General features: G+C 38.6%; 3 protein-coding genes and 1 long non-coding RNA gene across 8 annotated transcripts; 2 read left to right on the top strand and 2 right to left on the bottom strand.

Moving 5' to 3' along the window:
- The first annotated feature begins 4,503 nt into the window (after positions 1 to 4,503).
- Positions 4,504 to 5,680, top strand: LOC149957753 (uncharacterized). Of its 5 annotated transcripts, none has more exons than XR_016478272.1 (4): positions 4,504 to 4,621; positions 4,697 to 4,785; positions 4,848 to 4,978; positions 5,274 to 5,680. It is a non-coding gene; the product is annotated as an uncharacterized LOC149957753 (long non-coding RNA). The 5 variants fall into 5 exon arrangements; XR_016478271.1 differs by having other exon boundaries at positions 4,848 to 5,150; XR_016478269.1 differs by having other exon boundaries at positions 4,848 to 5,209.
- Positions 5,681 to 7,837: 2,157 nt separating this feature from the next.
- Rpn9 (regulatory particle non-ATPase 9) lies at positions 7,838 to 9,600 on the top strand. The gene is made up of 8 exons (XM_090164888.1): positions 7,838 to 8,044; positions 8,125 to 8,238; positions 8,296 to 8,482; positions 8,546 to 8,717; positions 8,775 to 8,854; positions 8,919 to 9,107; positions 9,171 to 9,368; positions 9,428 to 9,600. Exons 1-8 carry the CDS (start codon positions 7,944 to 7,946, stop codon positions 9,521 to 9,523), a joined length of 1,137 nt encoding a protein of 378 aa, XP_090021014.1. The 5' UTR covers positions 7,838 to 7,943; the 3' UTR covers positions 9,524 to 9,600.
- Positions 9,601 to 10,048: 448 nt separating this feature from the next.
- On the bottom strand, positions 10,049 to 11,454 carry LOC149957751 (uncharacterized). Its single transcript, XM_090167134.1, has 2 exons — positions 11,426 to 11,454; positions 10,049 to 11,155 (listed from the first exon to the last, which is right to left on the bottom strand). The coding sequence occupies exon 2, from the start codon at positions 11,129 to 11,131 to the stop codon at positions 10,049 to 10,051; it is 1,083 nt and encodes a 360-aa protein (XP_090023260.1). The 5' UTR covers positions 11,132 to 11,155; positions 11,426 to 11,454.
- A 2,236-nt stretch (positions 11,455 to 13,690) lies between these two features.
- LOC149957750 (uncharacterized) lies at positions 13,691 to 15,148 on the bottom strand. Its single transcript, XM_090167133.1, has one exon. The coding sequence runs from the start codon at positions 15,146 to 15,148 to the stop codon at positions 13,691 to 13,693; it is 1,458 nt and encodes a 485-aa protein (XP_090023259.1).
- Between the last annotated feature and the right edge of the window lie 1,484 nt (positions 15,149 to 16,632).

Here is a 16,632-nt window from a genome sequence, read left to right as displayed (position 1 = left end):
GTTAGAAAACAAACGCCTTATTCTTCAATTTTTGAAAATAAACACCGAAACAACGAATCCACAAATTCTAACTAAAAAAATCACGAAACAGTAACCAATTACTGTCACTTTTTTGAATTGACAGATATTAGACAATTAACTAGGACGTTGCAAAAACCGAAAACGGAATTTTCAACAAATACTTGAGCGGAGCGAGATGCAAATCCGGTGGTTAATTAGGCTTAGATTAATTAAACTCAAGTAGAGAAAGAAAAGCGAGATAAATAATTTAGTTTTTAAAGATTACTCTTTATTTCAATTCGTTTGCATTAATGAGTGGAGAAACAGTTATAAGATGCGGGGAACGACTTGCCGGTGTGGAATCTGAGGTCGACGTCGACGTGGCCCATTGTTTAAATGTTCTTTTACGTAAAATTTCAAAATAAATTTTTAAACGTGTTGTTTTTTTTAAATAAAAATATAAATTTCAAAACTCATTTAAACGTTTTGTTTTTTTCGGTCAATAAAAATATAAATTTAAAAATTCATTTAAACGTTTTGTGTTTTTCGGTCATTGTCAGCTGTTGAGTCTTTTTAGTTTTACACGAGCCTAGTATAGGCTAGAGTAAAACTCCCGTAGCCGCTACGGTCCCCGCCGCCGCCGTTCGCAAACACGCCGTTTTCGAACGCCACGGTAGGATTCCCACCGTCCGCAATAACGTCGTTCTCTTACGCCACGGTAGAATCCTCGTGCTTTAAACCAGAGAGGGAAAGGCCGTAGAAAGCTAGCCATATGCTGCTATAGTTACACCAGCTTTTCATCCCTAAAATTCACGCGGTTTAGACAACCAACAACCTTGCAAGTCAGGCAATCGGGATTCGGCGATCTTCTGGCGTTTCCGTCTCAGGCGTTTTGGCGTTTTCGTTCGCACACGGTTTCCGCAACAGCGCTTGCCTCTCGCTTCCATTCGGGTGGGGGAGGGTAAGATATGGCGACTCTCCCACCGAGCGCTCCTATCTATTGTTGGCGACTCTTCGGAGCCCAGCCATTCTGTGGAATTTGGGAACTATGCTATCACCTTCCCTGAGCCCCTAGGTGTGAAGGGAGGGGAGGGGGTGGCATGGGTTTTCGTAAGTGCATCTCTAAACGTGGTGAAATCGCTTCTGTTGGTTTTTTAACCCTTTAGCCCAACCACTATGGGTAATTTTTGAAATTGTCACCCCTATATTTCCCACAAACATATTTCGAGCGGTTCCCATATTACCCACAAAAATATTTCGAGCGGTTTTTCTCGACCGTTTATTTTATTTGTTCATGTTTCCGTTACCGGTTATACTACTATTCGTGTGTTCGTAAAGCTTGGCTCGTGTGAAACTATTATTTGGGACTGCCGGGCCCACTTGTTTCCCCTCTCGTGGCTCCGTCAGACAGCAATTTTCTGGCGCCGGCTCTTCTGGAGTCGTTTTCCCCCCAACACGACCGATTAACCACTCTTTCCCTTTCGACTCGTTTTCCGAAACCCCACTTTTTTTCCCCCCAATTCATCGCAGTGAGAGAATACCAATTTTTTTTAAAGCGCGGAACAATCACCCGTTTTTCCCTCTCGAGTCGTTTTCCGAAACGCCCCTTTTCGTTTCATCCAATAGCTTCTCTAGGACCGGACAGCCACTTTTTCTGCCAGTTTCCACAGTGAGAGCTACGCTCGCTCGCTTCGCTCACTCGCTCCGCTCAAATATCCAAAATGCCAAATTTAGCACCTCCGCAACACCGTAACTGCCATTTTTCTCCGGTATTATTATTTATTGTACTATAAACTGCCGTAGTGGCGCTGCGGTACCGAAATTTGAATTGCAAATTCACTGAGTGCCTTCCCCCCCGGTTGCTACAACTTCCTTTACTGCTTTCGACCGTCATTATATCTCTAGGTTACGTAGTTTTTATACTCTTTGGCGAAAGTGCCACCCTTTTTTCTGGAGCTCTTCCTCCGGGGGGAGAGCGCGTAGAGAGAGAGCGTCGAAAGAGGGGAAAATACGCTCTTCGCACAGAGCGATTCACGTGAGAGCGAGAGCGATTTTCGCACTGAGCGTATCACTGGACTCTTTACCCCATAGATATAGGAAACGTATATAAAGGTCATAGATATAAGAAATGTATATAAAGGTCATAGATATAAGAAATGTATATAAAGGTCATAGATATAAGAAATGTATATAAAGGTCTAGATAAATTTCGGGGCGTCTAAGCCTAATATAAAATACGGAATTGACATCTAGCAGACACCGAGGAAGGCACGAGACCAAGAGCGCGAGGTCTCTTAGCATTTTAGTACAAAGTGCTTGACCTTTCCTCAGGCCGTAGTCTTTAGACACCATCTGTTGGTGACTTTTAGTATAATTTTTAAGTGGGAGACAATGGCTCTCGCGACGATAGCACGAGCTTTCTTATGGATAGATAGCGCCTTATAAGGATAGCCTGCAGAAATTACGCGTTTCTGCTAGCTGTCGCCTCCGTATTCACTCCCTTTGAAATATTTTATCTAGACCTTTATATACGTTTCCTATATCTATGCTTTACCCCCTTCTAAAGACATTTTTTTAGGAGTCCCGTGATTTTTTTCAGGGGTTTTTGACGCGTGGACTGCCGCTATTTACAAGTCTGGCAATAATGGCAATAATTGCCATCTCTAATAACAGAGGACTTTCCATAATACAGGAGGCAATGATAGAGCAGACAGTTGCTTTATCTACAGATATTATTAATCTATCCGTTTCATCCGAAAAAAGCTACTTTAGTGGAGACCGTGGTGCCATCTATTAAAGACCAAGGAAGTTAAATACAAAAAATAGTCAAATGATAAAATCGCGAGAGAGACATTGTAGAGTATTATATTTATTTATACACTATTTAGAGGACTTGAACCTAAATTACATATCCCATGTAAAAATATTGTTTATAATTGCTGTAATGTATGTTATTGACCAATTTACAAACGATCGAATCAACGCGAGGGGTAGCTATAATTATCACATTTTGGGTCACAATGTAGCTTAACTATCTTATTTTCATGTCGACGATAGCGACATCTGTTGAAAAAAGAGCTACTTGACGTCGAGACGAATAGAGAATGCTAATTCTTCGCAGCAAAATGGGTTTGAGCAAAACCAAAGATGTCAAAAAAACCGCGTTAACAGCGAGCTAAAGTCTTCCATTTAATCTTAGGAGAAATAGAGTTCACCCACGGCCAACTTTGATCTCTCGCGAACAGTGCGTGATCAAAGTTGGACGTGGTTCACCAGTAATAAAGATAAGTGGCGTCGTGAAAATATTTAGGAATTTAAATGTTTATTCGTTATATCATATGTAACATAATTTCTCATAAGTATGCCACTGTACCTTTATTCCAATCAAAAATCTTCACTAACGGTTTGTTTCACCACGAATCAGTAAAAAGGTGGACTACGTTAGATTTTAACCCTTTTACTCATCCTAGTAATTTTGGGAGTCACACTATTTATAAACTCGCTCGGTTTGTGCGGATGAAGTTAAATTATGAGTAATTTAGAAAAATAAAAGGTTGGGGAAAATGACCAATCCCTTTCCGAAAATGGAACAAGTCGTCGAAGTGGGATATTTCACCAGCGTTATTAAAACCCATATCAAGCCTAGAATAGTTAGGCCTAGGCTCAAAAGAATGTGCAAAGACTCCAACCTTGTAGATGCGCCAGAAAAGCTCAACCTGAATTTCAACTATTTTTTCCAATAAACTTGCTTCTTTTATTTGACAATGCAAATTTATTTTAGAACGTGAGTCTCCGAGAATAGCTCTTCTCTGTAAAATAATATATACGCATACATCAGGGGCGTAGGAACCGGGAGGGGCAGGGGGGCAATGTCCCTCCCTATAATGTTGCTGGGAGGGGCAACTAATGTTATTGCCCCCTCCAACTTTTTGGTCAGTTGAAATCTTCAAAAGGCTCAAATTCTCATTTTAAAAGCATATAAAGCTTATAGAACCTCAACTGTGTTTAAATTTCAGTCTTTTCAGTCCAATTTACGTAGTGGTAAAAAGTACACATGCATTCGGAGAAGCTACACTCCATTAAAAATTTAAAACCATTCTCCAGACCCGTTTCCGTTTCTCTCTGCCCCCTCCAACTTCTAGAACATTCCTACGCCCCTGGCACGGCCCACTGCGCATGCGCTCGCGTTCTCTCGCCCCATAGCGGCCCGCTCAATCAGCCCAAAATAGAGAATGCCATTTGTGGCCGCTACGTAGGCTGGAGCGCTATAATCTGACCCCTCTTTAACATTGAATCCTACGGAGATATGTGGTTTTTTGATTTATTATGAAAAAGATTAAGAATTAATAGGCATTTTCAAGGAAATGAAAGGTAAATCAACTCTTTTTATACGTTTTAATCACTTTTTCAAAATTTTTACGTTTGTTTTTCCCGCCGAAAATAATATTTTAAAATCACCAGATGTCAGATGCTCTCGCTACTGAGTTAGCTGTTACAGTTGACACATGGGCAAGTTTGCCCATGGTTGACAACACGTTGATGAAAAAGACTGCTTGGATAATCACAATTAACGCTTGTAGCTAAGCCAATAGCAAATATTTTAATAACTGGGAAATGGAAAGTAAGTTATTATTTAAATATTTACAATCCATAATGTGGAGAAGTTTAAACAAAGTTATTATTTATCTGTTTCCAGGAATAACTGCCGTAAATGTTGTATTGGACATTTCACATTTGGAGAAACTTTATCGTTTGAGGCTTAAAACTAAGTTCTTTAAGTTTCTCGTAACAAGCTGAAATTTAACCGTGTTATATTATCAACTAAAGGTGGAATTATTTTGTCACAGATAAATTTGCAGAAGTTGAAGCATGAGTGTCATTGCAATCACACTGTAAAAGAGGACATTTATAAAGTTTTGGCAAATTGTTACAAATTCCAGGAGTTTCTCGTAAATATGGAATCACTCCCTCTATGAAGGTCATAACAATTGAGATAATCAAACAAACTTCTGCTTTGGATATTTTAAAACCTCTGTCTGATAGTTAAATTAAATCAAGGAGCGGAGAGTAGTAAATCCCCAATTCGAAATTTGATTCGTTTAATCAATAAATCTAATATTTGTTTGAATTTGGTTACTTGATTTTAAGAGGCAAGAAAATGACTAAACATTATTTACATTTTTGAGGGACTACTAATTTTTAATTTCAGGTCAGTATATCCCACCCCCAAGGGTCTAGAAACGCCAGTGCATTTATAACCAAATTGTTTTCAGGTTCTTTGAAAATGTCAAGCCCCACAATTGTCTGTTAAAGATGAATTCTGTACCTTTATCTGTGTCACTAAAGTGTAAACTGCATACTACACTTGATGCTGATGTGTCATTTATTTTGTAATTATCACGTGATGTGATATGATTTTCAGCCATCTTTCTCACAGAATTTCATCACTTTTTTAGATTTGCAATAAGGAACGCAAAAGCATTTTAATCTAGTTAAGTAAGGGTAACTAAATTGTTGAATAAAAATTATTTAATTTCTAATTACCTGTAAACTGTATTATTACGTTTCAATAGTTTGTATAATCTAGTGAATCCATTGACTTATTGATAAATGAAATTCGAAACCATATAAATATGTTGGAACTTATTCTTAAAAGGGTTTCAAACAATGTAAATCTTAGAACATGTTTATAATAAAAATGAACAAATTCCACCTAAATAAACATTTTATTTTCTTTAGAAGATAATGAAAATTATATGGTTATATGTATGGAAAAATGGCTACAAGACAAGGTAAAAGTTGTAAATAAAACTAACTAGGGTTAACTTTCTTGCTAAACAATTTGAAAAAAACTGAATTATAACCTAATTTTTTAAATTATAAATGTAAACATAACTTTCAATTACAAAATAAAAATGAAAAAAATTAGCTTTAAGAATATTTAGGTACTTTTTAGCAGCACGTACTCCTCAGTTGTTGAGTTTCCCACCATAGAGTATGATGTTAAATCGGTTGTAAAAAGACGCGTTTTTAGGGTTGGGACGAAGCGCTCCCGGCGGACGACGATGACACTAATCGCTAAACTTTTGATTCGCGCCAATACATGGATTTGAAATTCTTTGAGCGGGCCGCTATGGGGCGAGAGAACGCGAGCGCATGCGCAGTGGGCCGTGCCCCTGGCATACACATTGAGTTGGGAATATTAATCTAGAGGTCCAATCGAAACGCCAGATTTCAGTATTTCACGAAACAAGTTTTTAAAAATAAGAATACTGTCGTCTGCTCCCAAATGACGAGTAAACGTTATCATTCTACCCGTGGCGCCGTCTATCTCTCTATGGTTCGTTCAAATGAAACGCGTTTTCTGGCAAAAAGATTTTGTTTTTCAAAAATAATGGATGGCGCCACGGGTCATATGATAACGTTTTCTCGTCATTTTGGAGGAGACGACACATTCGTTATTTTCAAAAACTTGTTTCGCGGGGAGCAGATTTGATTGGATCTCTAGATTAATATTCCCAACTCAATGGGCATACATATAGAAAAAGTGATTTTTTTGGAGCGCGCGCTTCCTAATATTTCCGTGTAGAGGGTCTCGTGCGTTTTCGCGCGAGCCCAACAAAAACAAAAATATGCGCGCACTCTCTAACTTTAACTGCACGATGAATCTAACGTAATCACGTGACCTCTCGTATTTTATATAAAGAGCTATTTCATAAATTTGCAAGTTAATTACATTAACAGAACTTGACACTATATTGACGGCTTTTAAAATTCATTTTGCGCGTGAAAATACCTCTACATGTTATGGTCAAAAAAGCACGCAAAGAAGGCTGTGTTCCCAAGACATGTACATGTAGTGTCGCGCGCTAAAACGTCATTTCAAAATCCGTCCATTGTAATTCATTTTAGCTCCTAAGCCTTGGTTGTTCAAACCGGTTTGTTTACTAAAATAATGGCCGTCGGTTTATCAGACGTAGAGCTAATTGGGCGACGGCATTAATCGGCATTTGAGTCAAATATTACATCAAATATGACGTCAAATATTACGTAGGGTACGGGTGACGCAATATCAGTGAAACAAACCGTTAGTGAACAAATAGAGCTAGTGGCATACTTATGAGTAATTATGTTACATATGGTTATATCACATGTAACATGTTATGTTACACATGGTTATATATATTTTTAAATTCTTGCTTTCTGTAACTTATATTTGGTTTAATGTTGTGTCAAGAATGTATTTATTTATATTCAGGGAGAATGAATATGTCGAGATTATTTTTAGCGTTTCTCCAATTCCACCCATTGGGACCCCTGGTATGCTCCTCCGCTTTAATAAAATACTCTCATTGGTTCTTAAAAATTACGTTTTTCAACGCGATTAACGCTGCTGTGAGGACGCAAAAAATAAGACCGCTTCCTTTTTGACTCCCCCCCCCCCCTAGCGTGACGGGGTTAGGGCCTCAACGTGTCCGTCGATAGTCTCGACATATTCATTCTCCCTGAGTATAAATAAATACATTCTTGGTTGTGTATTGTTTTTAAACCGTGCTCCCTTTAATTTAGTGACGCCGCCCCGATTTCAAGGGGTTGTACTTTGTATGGGTTTACCAATAAATCTTAAATCTTAGTACGGGGCCGATGGCGTAACTTTCGTAAGTTTCGTTGCCAGCCAAACGAAAAGCATGGGCCAAATGCAGGGTTCTTTAAAAGTACTAATCGGACCACGTGACCAAATTTCAAAAATCGTTTTAGTTTGTTATCCGATTTCTATAGGACTGCCCCTAAAAAATGCAAGTCTGAACCCCATGGACGGGTGTTTTAAATGTTTTATAGCTGGTAACACTGTATTAGAAAATTGCCGAAAGTGCGTTGTCATTTCGCTTTGACATTTTTGGAATTTAAACATTAATTTCTTAGTCAAATAGTAATAACTAATTATGGCTCGCGATATTGGAGCGTATCTAACAACACAACAGTCAAAATGCCCTGCAGATCAAGCAAATGACTGGACTATGTTCGAGGAAATGTATAATAAAAGGTATGAAGACCAAGGCTTAGTATAACTTTTGTGCGCTAAAAAAAAATTAAAGCTCTTACATTTTATTTTGTCATGTACAGGCTTTGGCATCAACTTACTTTGAAAATAACGGAATTTGTTCAAAAACCACAAGTGCAAGAAGGAGATACCCTTGTCCAGCTTTATGATAACTTCATCTCTGATTTTGAGAACAAGTATGATGAGCAATAATAAGTTTATTGTATATTGGCACTCAAATGAATAATTTACAGAATCAACCCTTTATCGCTGGTTGAAATAATTTCCTTTGTTGTAAAACAAATCACGGAACCACAAAAATGTCTCGACTTTGTTGACAAGATAAAAGAGAAGGTAAAAGGTCAGAGCGAAGCTGTGGTTCTTTGTAATATATTGACTGGCCAGATTAAATTAGCCACCCAACAGTTGGATGATGTTAAGGTATATTTACTGAATTAATTCACTGAGACATAATGGTTTGACTTACCACACTTTGTTTTACAGAAATTAATTACTGAAACAGAAGAATTAGTTGATAATTTATCTGGAGTAACATCTGTCCATGGCCGTTTTTACCAGTTATGCAGTGATTATCATCAAATGATGGGAAACCATGCAAATTATTACAGGGATGCTCTTAGGTACCTTGGATGCACTGATTTAAATAAGATTCCAGGTATGAAAAATTAATTTTAAAGGGAATAAATAAGTGTTAAAATTCTGATCTCTTTAGATTCCGAAAAAGGTGATCGCGCTTTTACCCTATGCCTGGCTGCTCTTTTGGGGGATGGAGTCTACAATTTTGGAGAATTGGTAAAATGAATGTCATATTTTGTTCCGAGTAAAACATTCTGTATTTTTGTTTATTCAATTCCAGTTAGCCCATCCAATTCTTGAAAGTTTGAAGGGTACACCTCGAGCTTGGCTTGTTGATGTGCTTTTCGCATTCAACTCTGGTAGTCTCTCAAAATTTGAGTCTTTGAAATCAAAGTGGGCTTTGCAACCCGACTTAAAAGCTCATGAAGAAGCAATGAGGGAGAAAATTAGACTTCTGTGTCTTATGGAGGTAATATATACTTTATCCATCATTTAAAATTTAAGCCTTAACCTTAATAATGGAAATGTTCAGATGACCTTCAAGAGACCAGGAAATCAGCGTGTTCTGAGTTTTACCGAAATTGCTACTGAAACAGGTTTAACAGAAAATCAGGTTGAGCTATTGGTCATGAAAGCCTTGTCTTTAGGCCTCGTTAAAGGCAATATTGATGAAGTTGATAGAAAAGTGGCGATGAATTGGGTACAGCCACGTGTTCTTGACAAAAAACAAGTAAAATTGAATAAAACAGTTAGTAATAATATGCTAAATTTTAACCATTTCTACTTTAGATTTCGTCTATGAAAATGAGGTTGGATTTGTGGTGTCGGGATGTGCAAAATATGGAGAATTTGTTAGAAAGTAAAGCACAGGATATATTGACGTAGATCATCTCATTTAGTTTGTGTGCAGTTTCTTTTTACTAATAAAATATTTATCTTGGTGAAAGTTTGGAGTTTTTTCAAACAGTAAACAAGTTTATAAATTTCTGTATATTTGGTCAACGTTTCAACCATAAGCCACATCACCATTTGGGAGTCGTGGTTTCGCTAAACAAATTCTGAAATTTCGCATTGGCGCATTCAGCCGTCAACTTTATCATAGCCCCATCTAACACTTTCAAAGTAGATTAGTACAATACTAAAAATTGTATAAGATATAGTTCCCGCTGCTAAAAGCAGATAGCGCCACTGACAAATGATAAGAGTTCTCAATTTTGAAAAATTTGTTTACCGGAAGGCAGATTGAAACTGTAATTCTAGCAGTACTATTCCCAATTGAACGCTGCCTGATAGCGTTCATTAAACCGCTATATACCTTCTGCATTAAATTTTTCAAAGGAAATAATTTCACTGAAAATTAATACTTTTAATTTTATTTACAATATTGATTTCAAAAGTAACATTCATTTATCAACTCTCACTGTTGATTTCTTCAATAATGAACTGAGCTTTCGAATTGGTTGAAGCGGCTTTTTCAATTTTTCTTATTTGGCGCGTTATTTTCTGATAATGCTTCACTGTAGCTGTTTTTTCATTTAATTTTGAATTCAATTTTTCAACCTTGTCTATAAGATGGAATATCAATAAATTTTGTTTCTGGGTAACCCTGGCACGTGACTTTTTGTCCTCTGGACATTTCCTGGGTTTGGCAGAAATTTGGGTTGAAATAGTTTTTGACTTAATGCAAGATTGAGTTGAAACGCTACTTGCAGTGAGAATTGGCTTGGGTACGACATCTTTAAATGAGGGAGATGTATGTATCAATATATTAGAAGTAGTTTTGTTGAATAGTGGAGGGGAAATTTTGGGTGGTGTTATAATTAGTTTACTAGTAATATTGTTTGACACTGAAAAGTCACTTGGTGGGATATAGTTTAGCGACTGTTCATTCGAAACCCATCTTGGAGGTATAGTAAAATTCTTTCTAGGTTTTATTTTGGTTTTAGATCTGTATACTATGGGAGGTTGATTCAAGGAACTTTTGAACATAAAATTGTCGTTAGGTGGTGGCATTAATTGGCAATTGTTTGATACAACTAACGTTTGCAGAGAAGATTGTGATGAAACAAATTCTGTGGAGCAATTATTCATTGATTTATCACTTAATGGTTTGCTAATTTCAGTGAACATCTCAATGACAGGTTCAATTTTCAAAGTTTTCAGGGGATTAAATTGATAAAGAAATGGCTTTGGTACTGCATATGGAAGGAGACGTGGGCGAGAAACAGATATGCTGAAGTCCGAAGGTACAAAGTGTTTTGAACATACCTTACCGCCTTTATCTATTAACTTGGAAATTTCACAGTCTTCTGGTCTGTTAAATATTACCTCTATCCACTTCTTGCGAATATGTTGGTAAAATTCATTTCTTGTACCAGTACATAAAGGTATTTGGTAATATCCAATTTTGTTTTCCAATTGCTTTGGTATAGGTGGTTGTTTTTTCTTGTAGTATTTTTTGGCTTTATCGCCACATATTAAACAGAAAACCATGTTATTTTTCAAACACAGACCTCTCTGTGGTTTTTTTTTATTCAAAGAAGGGAGAAATAAGGGCTGATTGAGTCGAGAAGACCGCGAGCCCGGCGAAGATCTGATTAATCACGGCCGCACGGCGAGATATGTGTAACGGCCACGCCAACGGGGGGGATACGTGGGGACACCCGTGGCGGAAGTACACCGACCCCCGTTGGGGATTGGTGGTCGTCCACAAACTCTGCCTCCCACACGCTTGGGATTACAAGAGTACGCCACTACTCCCGCAGTCTCCCGGCAACTGGTTCAAACGAACAAACACAATACAGAACTCTTAGCAGACGCTTTAACCTCTACAGCCTGCCGTTCCCAATTTTTATTTGGTATGGAATAATGGAACCATGATGGAACCATAGAAATCGGATAACAAACTAGAAAGGTTTAAAGGTTTAAAGGTTTTTTTATTTAGCCGTACAAATGTACACCCTTTTGGGCGGCTCCAAAATTGGCGCACAGCAGGTAATAAATTTCCAGTGTTTAAACGAGTTCTTACTCAAAAAATAGAATAAAATAAAATAAAAAACACACAAATTATAAAGTAACTTTGACAAGACACTTAAGATAAAATAATTCCTTTTTGTGTTAAAATACTAAGTTCTCCGGAACAAATTATAAGTTCTCCGGTACAAATTATAAGTTCTCAGGTGCGAATTATAAGTTCTCAGATACGAATTATAAGTTCTCAGGTACTAATTATAAGTTCTCAGGTACAAAATAGTTTGATCTTTTCGCAACAGCAGAGTGGTATAGAGCTCGGCGAAACAGATAAATTAACCGCTAAAATTTCGATTAACCATAAATATTACGATTAACTGTTTATTCGTGGATATTATCCAGACTAAAAAGCAATTTAACATGTAAAAATAATAGATTTTTTCGGATAATTTGTGGATAAATGTGTGTTTTGGATAAAAACAAATAAAGTGATTAATTCTTATCCAAACGCCGAGCTCTAGAGTGGTCCAGACTAGGTAATATTGCACCGCTGTTTCTTTATTTGCCAAGTTTCAAGGGTTTTCCTAACATCATCGATACTCCACTGTTCACCAGTAAGACCTAGCACCTTTTCGATTGGCTCCCCAAAATATTCTGCCCGCCAGTCATTACTAGATTGACTATCGCATATTTCGGGGCATTCTAACAGCACATGATAAATATCTCCGTCGACCTGGCCACAAAGTTTGCAAAGCGGAGAACGAGAAGGAAGACCCAGCAATTCAGTCTGACGGACTCCTGTGAGGAGGGCTCCTGTACGAGCCTGGAAAACCAAGCCACTACCCCAAGAACCATTATAGCATTCCTCTTTAGCTGGCTGGTTTTTTTTACTTGTAATAATTTAGGCTTTTCTTTTGCCGAACCTCAGCTTTCCACTTGATTAATGCTGCTTCTTGCACTTCCTTATCAACATAGGCTGTCCACTCCTTATAAGAGTTGGCTTGTCCGCTTTTAGTTCCAATAGAGTACTGCTGGTCAAGCCGCTCTACTGCTCGTGTCCACTCAGTATTGGCACCCGTTTCTCTCACATATTTATAGATTTGGTGAGCCATACGTTCTTTCTCCATAAACTTGAGTCTACCCAGGAACTTAATTTTACTTCGGGCTTCTCTAGTAGTCATGCTGTTCCATCCCATCTCGCCATCGATTGCCGCATTAGCAGAAAAAGGGCCTGCATTCAAAGCTGTTTTACCAACTAGTCTTTGGTATCGTTCTAACATTTCTCTGGTAGGTTTAGAATAACATACAACTTCATTTGCATAAGTTAGCAAAGGAACTGCCACACTTTTCCAAAGCGTCCGTGCGACTGAGTATTTATTGTATGAGTTTTCTGCTAAGTTGCGGACTGTCCAACGCATTTTATTGCATTTTCCAGCTATCTTGCTTTCCATATCCTTTAAATAAAACTCAGCGTTACTAATGGAGACTCCAAGGTACGTGTAGTTAGTCACCGTTTCCATTTCTTTCCCATCAAGGGTATATGGCTTTAGAAGAGGGGTTTGAGTGTTCAAAGACATTGAATTTGATTTTTCCATACTGGAAGTCAGATTTCTGCTCCTTGCGAAATCCGAACAAAGGTCCAGGAGAATCTGAAGATCCAAAGGATTATTGGCAAATAGGGCAATGTCGTCCGCATAAAATAAACAAGGTATGGTGAGATCTAAATTTTGAGGTGGATAGCCGGGTAATGTAGCGCCACAACCAGAGTTCAGAAGACTATGTGCCAGATCATCCAGATATAATGTATATAATACAGGGGAAAGAGGGCAGCCTTGCTTCAGTCCAACCCGACTATCGATTTCATCAGTCAGTACTCCATTAAGATTATACGTATATTTGCATTCCCTATAGCTACAGCTCCATAATTCCATCTCGTAACGCAGCAGGGACAGCTTTGCTTTCCAAGCATTCCCATAGCTTACTTCTATTTACGCTATCATTCGCTTTTTTAAGGTCAATAAACGCAATTTCTAGCCGGTTTGACCTTTGCTTTGATAACTCAATTAATTGCGTTAGTATAAATTAATGGTCGCCCAGACGCCTATCTTTCCGAAAACCACCCTGCGCTTCACTCAAAATTCGGTTAGACTCTAAAAATCCAGTAAGTCTATTTTTCAGTAACATAGCGTATATCTTGTAAATGACTGATGTAATGGCAATTCGCCTATAGGAATCTAGGTCGAAAGCATTTTTTCCTTTTCCTTTGAAGATGAGAGCTACCCGGGCAAGAAACCAGGACTGGGGTAGTACTTTATTTTTCCTAATAGAGTTCAACACATGACAAAGAGCTGATCTAGCGCCTATCCCCAAAATCTTCAGACACTCTGCATATATGCCATCCGGACCTGCGGCCTTTCCCTTTTTTAAATCGGCAAGTACTTTATTGAGCTCCACCATTGAAAAATCATCATTATATGTAAGGCCTTGAGTTCCATCATCAGAAAGATAAGGCACAGTTGAGGGGGAGTACATGGTTGTATTTTCTGAGGAGTTTGGTGATAGTAACTCAACTTCTAGATCCTTAATATACTCAGTAATACGCATGACTTTGGGCTGTTTTTCCCACAGTAAGGAACCATTCTTAGCTTTAACACCTTTAAAAGATTTTTCCGCAGTCTCTCCCTGTTTCCTTAGCTTCTTCAGGTATTTCCAAAACTTCCGTCCCTTATCTTTCGCCGCTTTTTCTATATCCCGTTCCATTTTACAGTTCACCCGTTTAATTTCTCTCGCTATCACAGATTTCGCTTTATTCTTTGCCTCTCTGTAGGAAGCCCAATATGCACGAACCGTATCACAGTGCTCATTAGCGGCTAAAGCTCGTCTATGTGCTTTCGCTGTCCTTTTCCTTTCCTTGATCGCATCCCCTACCACCTTGTTCCACCATTTTTTTGGTAAAATTTTATTTTCCAATAAAGGAGTTGATTTTCGTATAGTCAGCGTGCGGGACATTGTCTGTAACAGTATTTCTACAAAGTCCTCATAAGTCATGACTCCATGCGCGGTACCCTCTTCCATACTCAATTTAAATTTCTCTAGCTTTTCCTCGTTGTCTAATTCCCAGAAAGCTCGGTCAGACATGTCTGTGAGGGAATTCAGCATATTTCCATTTTGACACTGTTGAAAGTTAGTTTCAATGTAAATACTATTATGGTCACTGGCTACACTCTTGTCACCAGCCTCATCTATTTCCATCGCTGTGATCAGATCCTGCAGAGACTCACTATAGAGTATATAATCAACTGTGGTACGACCCTCTGAGTTCTGCCAGGTGTACTTTCCTTTGCAATGGGGAGATAAGTTTCCAATTATCAAACCAAGATCCTCAGCGAATAGCTTTAGTTTTCGTCCTTTAGCATCTTCTGTTCCACACTCAGCAATATGAGCGTTAAAATCCCCCATCATGTAAACCGTATAGCCATTAATCACCGCTTCAGTGACGTCTTGTCTAAGACATTCGAAAATGCATTCATTTAGTGACATGGCTAGTTCCCACAGGACAATATATTAATGCAAATAAGACTTTGGGTACAGACTCGGAAGAAAACCACATGTGCTCTTTACATTTCTTATGAATAATCAGGGTTTCAGACGGAGGAGCCATCACACCTAGGCCTCCACCCTTTCGCTCCCGGCCTTGACGATTTGTTCCAATCCATTGGACACCTTTAGATAGTGGAGGCGTAGCTCCATCACGTAAATGCGTCTCAGTCAGGGCAAAGAAATTCAATTTTTCGGTGGCCAAAATATTAGAAATCTCATGCATTTTCTGATCTGTCGCTCCACCCTGCATATTCAAATATCGGAAGCGGAAAAGAAAAGTTTGTATTGTCAACGCGAAAGAAAAATGAAATTTTAGAAAGTAGGTTGTAATTCGGAACGATATTAATACTTTTCACGAATTTTGTCATCGGTGAATTATAAATATATGACTTGAAATAAGTTTCAAGGTTTATTTAAAAGCTAGTTTCATAACTTTTCATCCATTGGTTCGTTCAGAATGTATCTTTAAAGTAGACGAAAATTTTAAGGCGCGGAATCTTGCCCAGTCTTAAGCCTCGGTTTAATCTACTGCGTATTTTGAAACGGAAAAACCCGATTACTATCGTTAAATCTTGGTTAAATGATGGCGAACGCTCCTTGTAATAAGAAACAAATAACGAAATACGTTCTAAGCTTATTTAACTCCTGTTGTAAAAGCTTAATAAGGCAGCAGTCGTAGTATAAAAGAATGGTTAAGACTTTATTTACATTTGATCATACATGAAGGAGATCGTCGGTCTACCCTTAGAAATATAGGCAGGCGGTATTTACAGTGGGAACTAGGCGGGAAATTGTCACGTGTTCTTACAGTTATTAACGCTCATAGTTTAGCGCCCTCTAGGCATATACAACAACTTTTTTTTTTAGATATTTAGTCTTGTAGGTTTCTTGACTTCACGGCATGAACGTGTTGTCCGAGTTCCTTCAATCGTGGATTCATGTTGGTTTGACGAAGATTGGTTTCGTGAAAAGGGAGGGCATGTCGGTAGAAATGGTGAAACCGGAATCTGTTGGGTGGTTGAAGGAAGGACATTCCCTTTGTGTGGTTGTGACGTCCGATAAGTTCGAGCACTCCCCTTTGAAGGATCTGGCCGGTTGGTTGAGCATGGACGGGCTCCTATCGTGCTGGGTAGTGCGTTAGTTTCAGCTGGCAGAGAAGCTAGAGGCAGATCTCGCTGGTCTTCCTCTATCTGGTTGTTTCGCTTCTGCGTTGGTATTCGTGGCCGGAAAGATGGTGATGTGGACGAAGATACCTGACCCTGGGCACCAATGGCCTGATTGGGGTTAGGTGCAGTGTTATCCTTGTTTAACGGAAGCATCATAAGAGATGGACTATGGTTGGCTTCCCATCGCCCATATGAGGACAGTGTCGGTTGCTGGTATGACGCCCTCGACAATGTGGGTTGTACAGTGCCACAAGCGCC

This window comes from Leiobunum rupestre, chromosome 2 (genome assembly GCF_980474605.1).
Source record: "Leiobunum rupestre chromosome 2, qqLeiRupe1.1.hap1, whole genome shotgun sequence".
In the NCBI taxonomy this organism is placed as follows: Eukaryota; Metazoa; Arthropoda; class Arachnida; order Opiliones; family Sclerosomatidae; genus Leiobunum; species Leiobunum rupestre.
The sequence above is the reverse complement of the archived record's forward strand: the minus strand, read 5'-3'. Positions and strand labels throughout refer to the sequence as shown.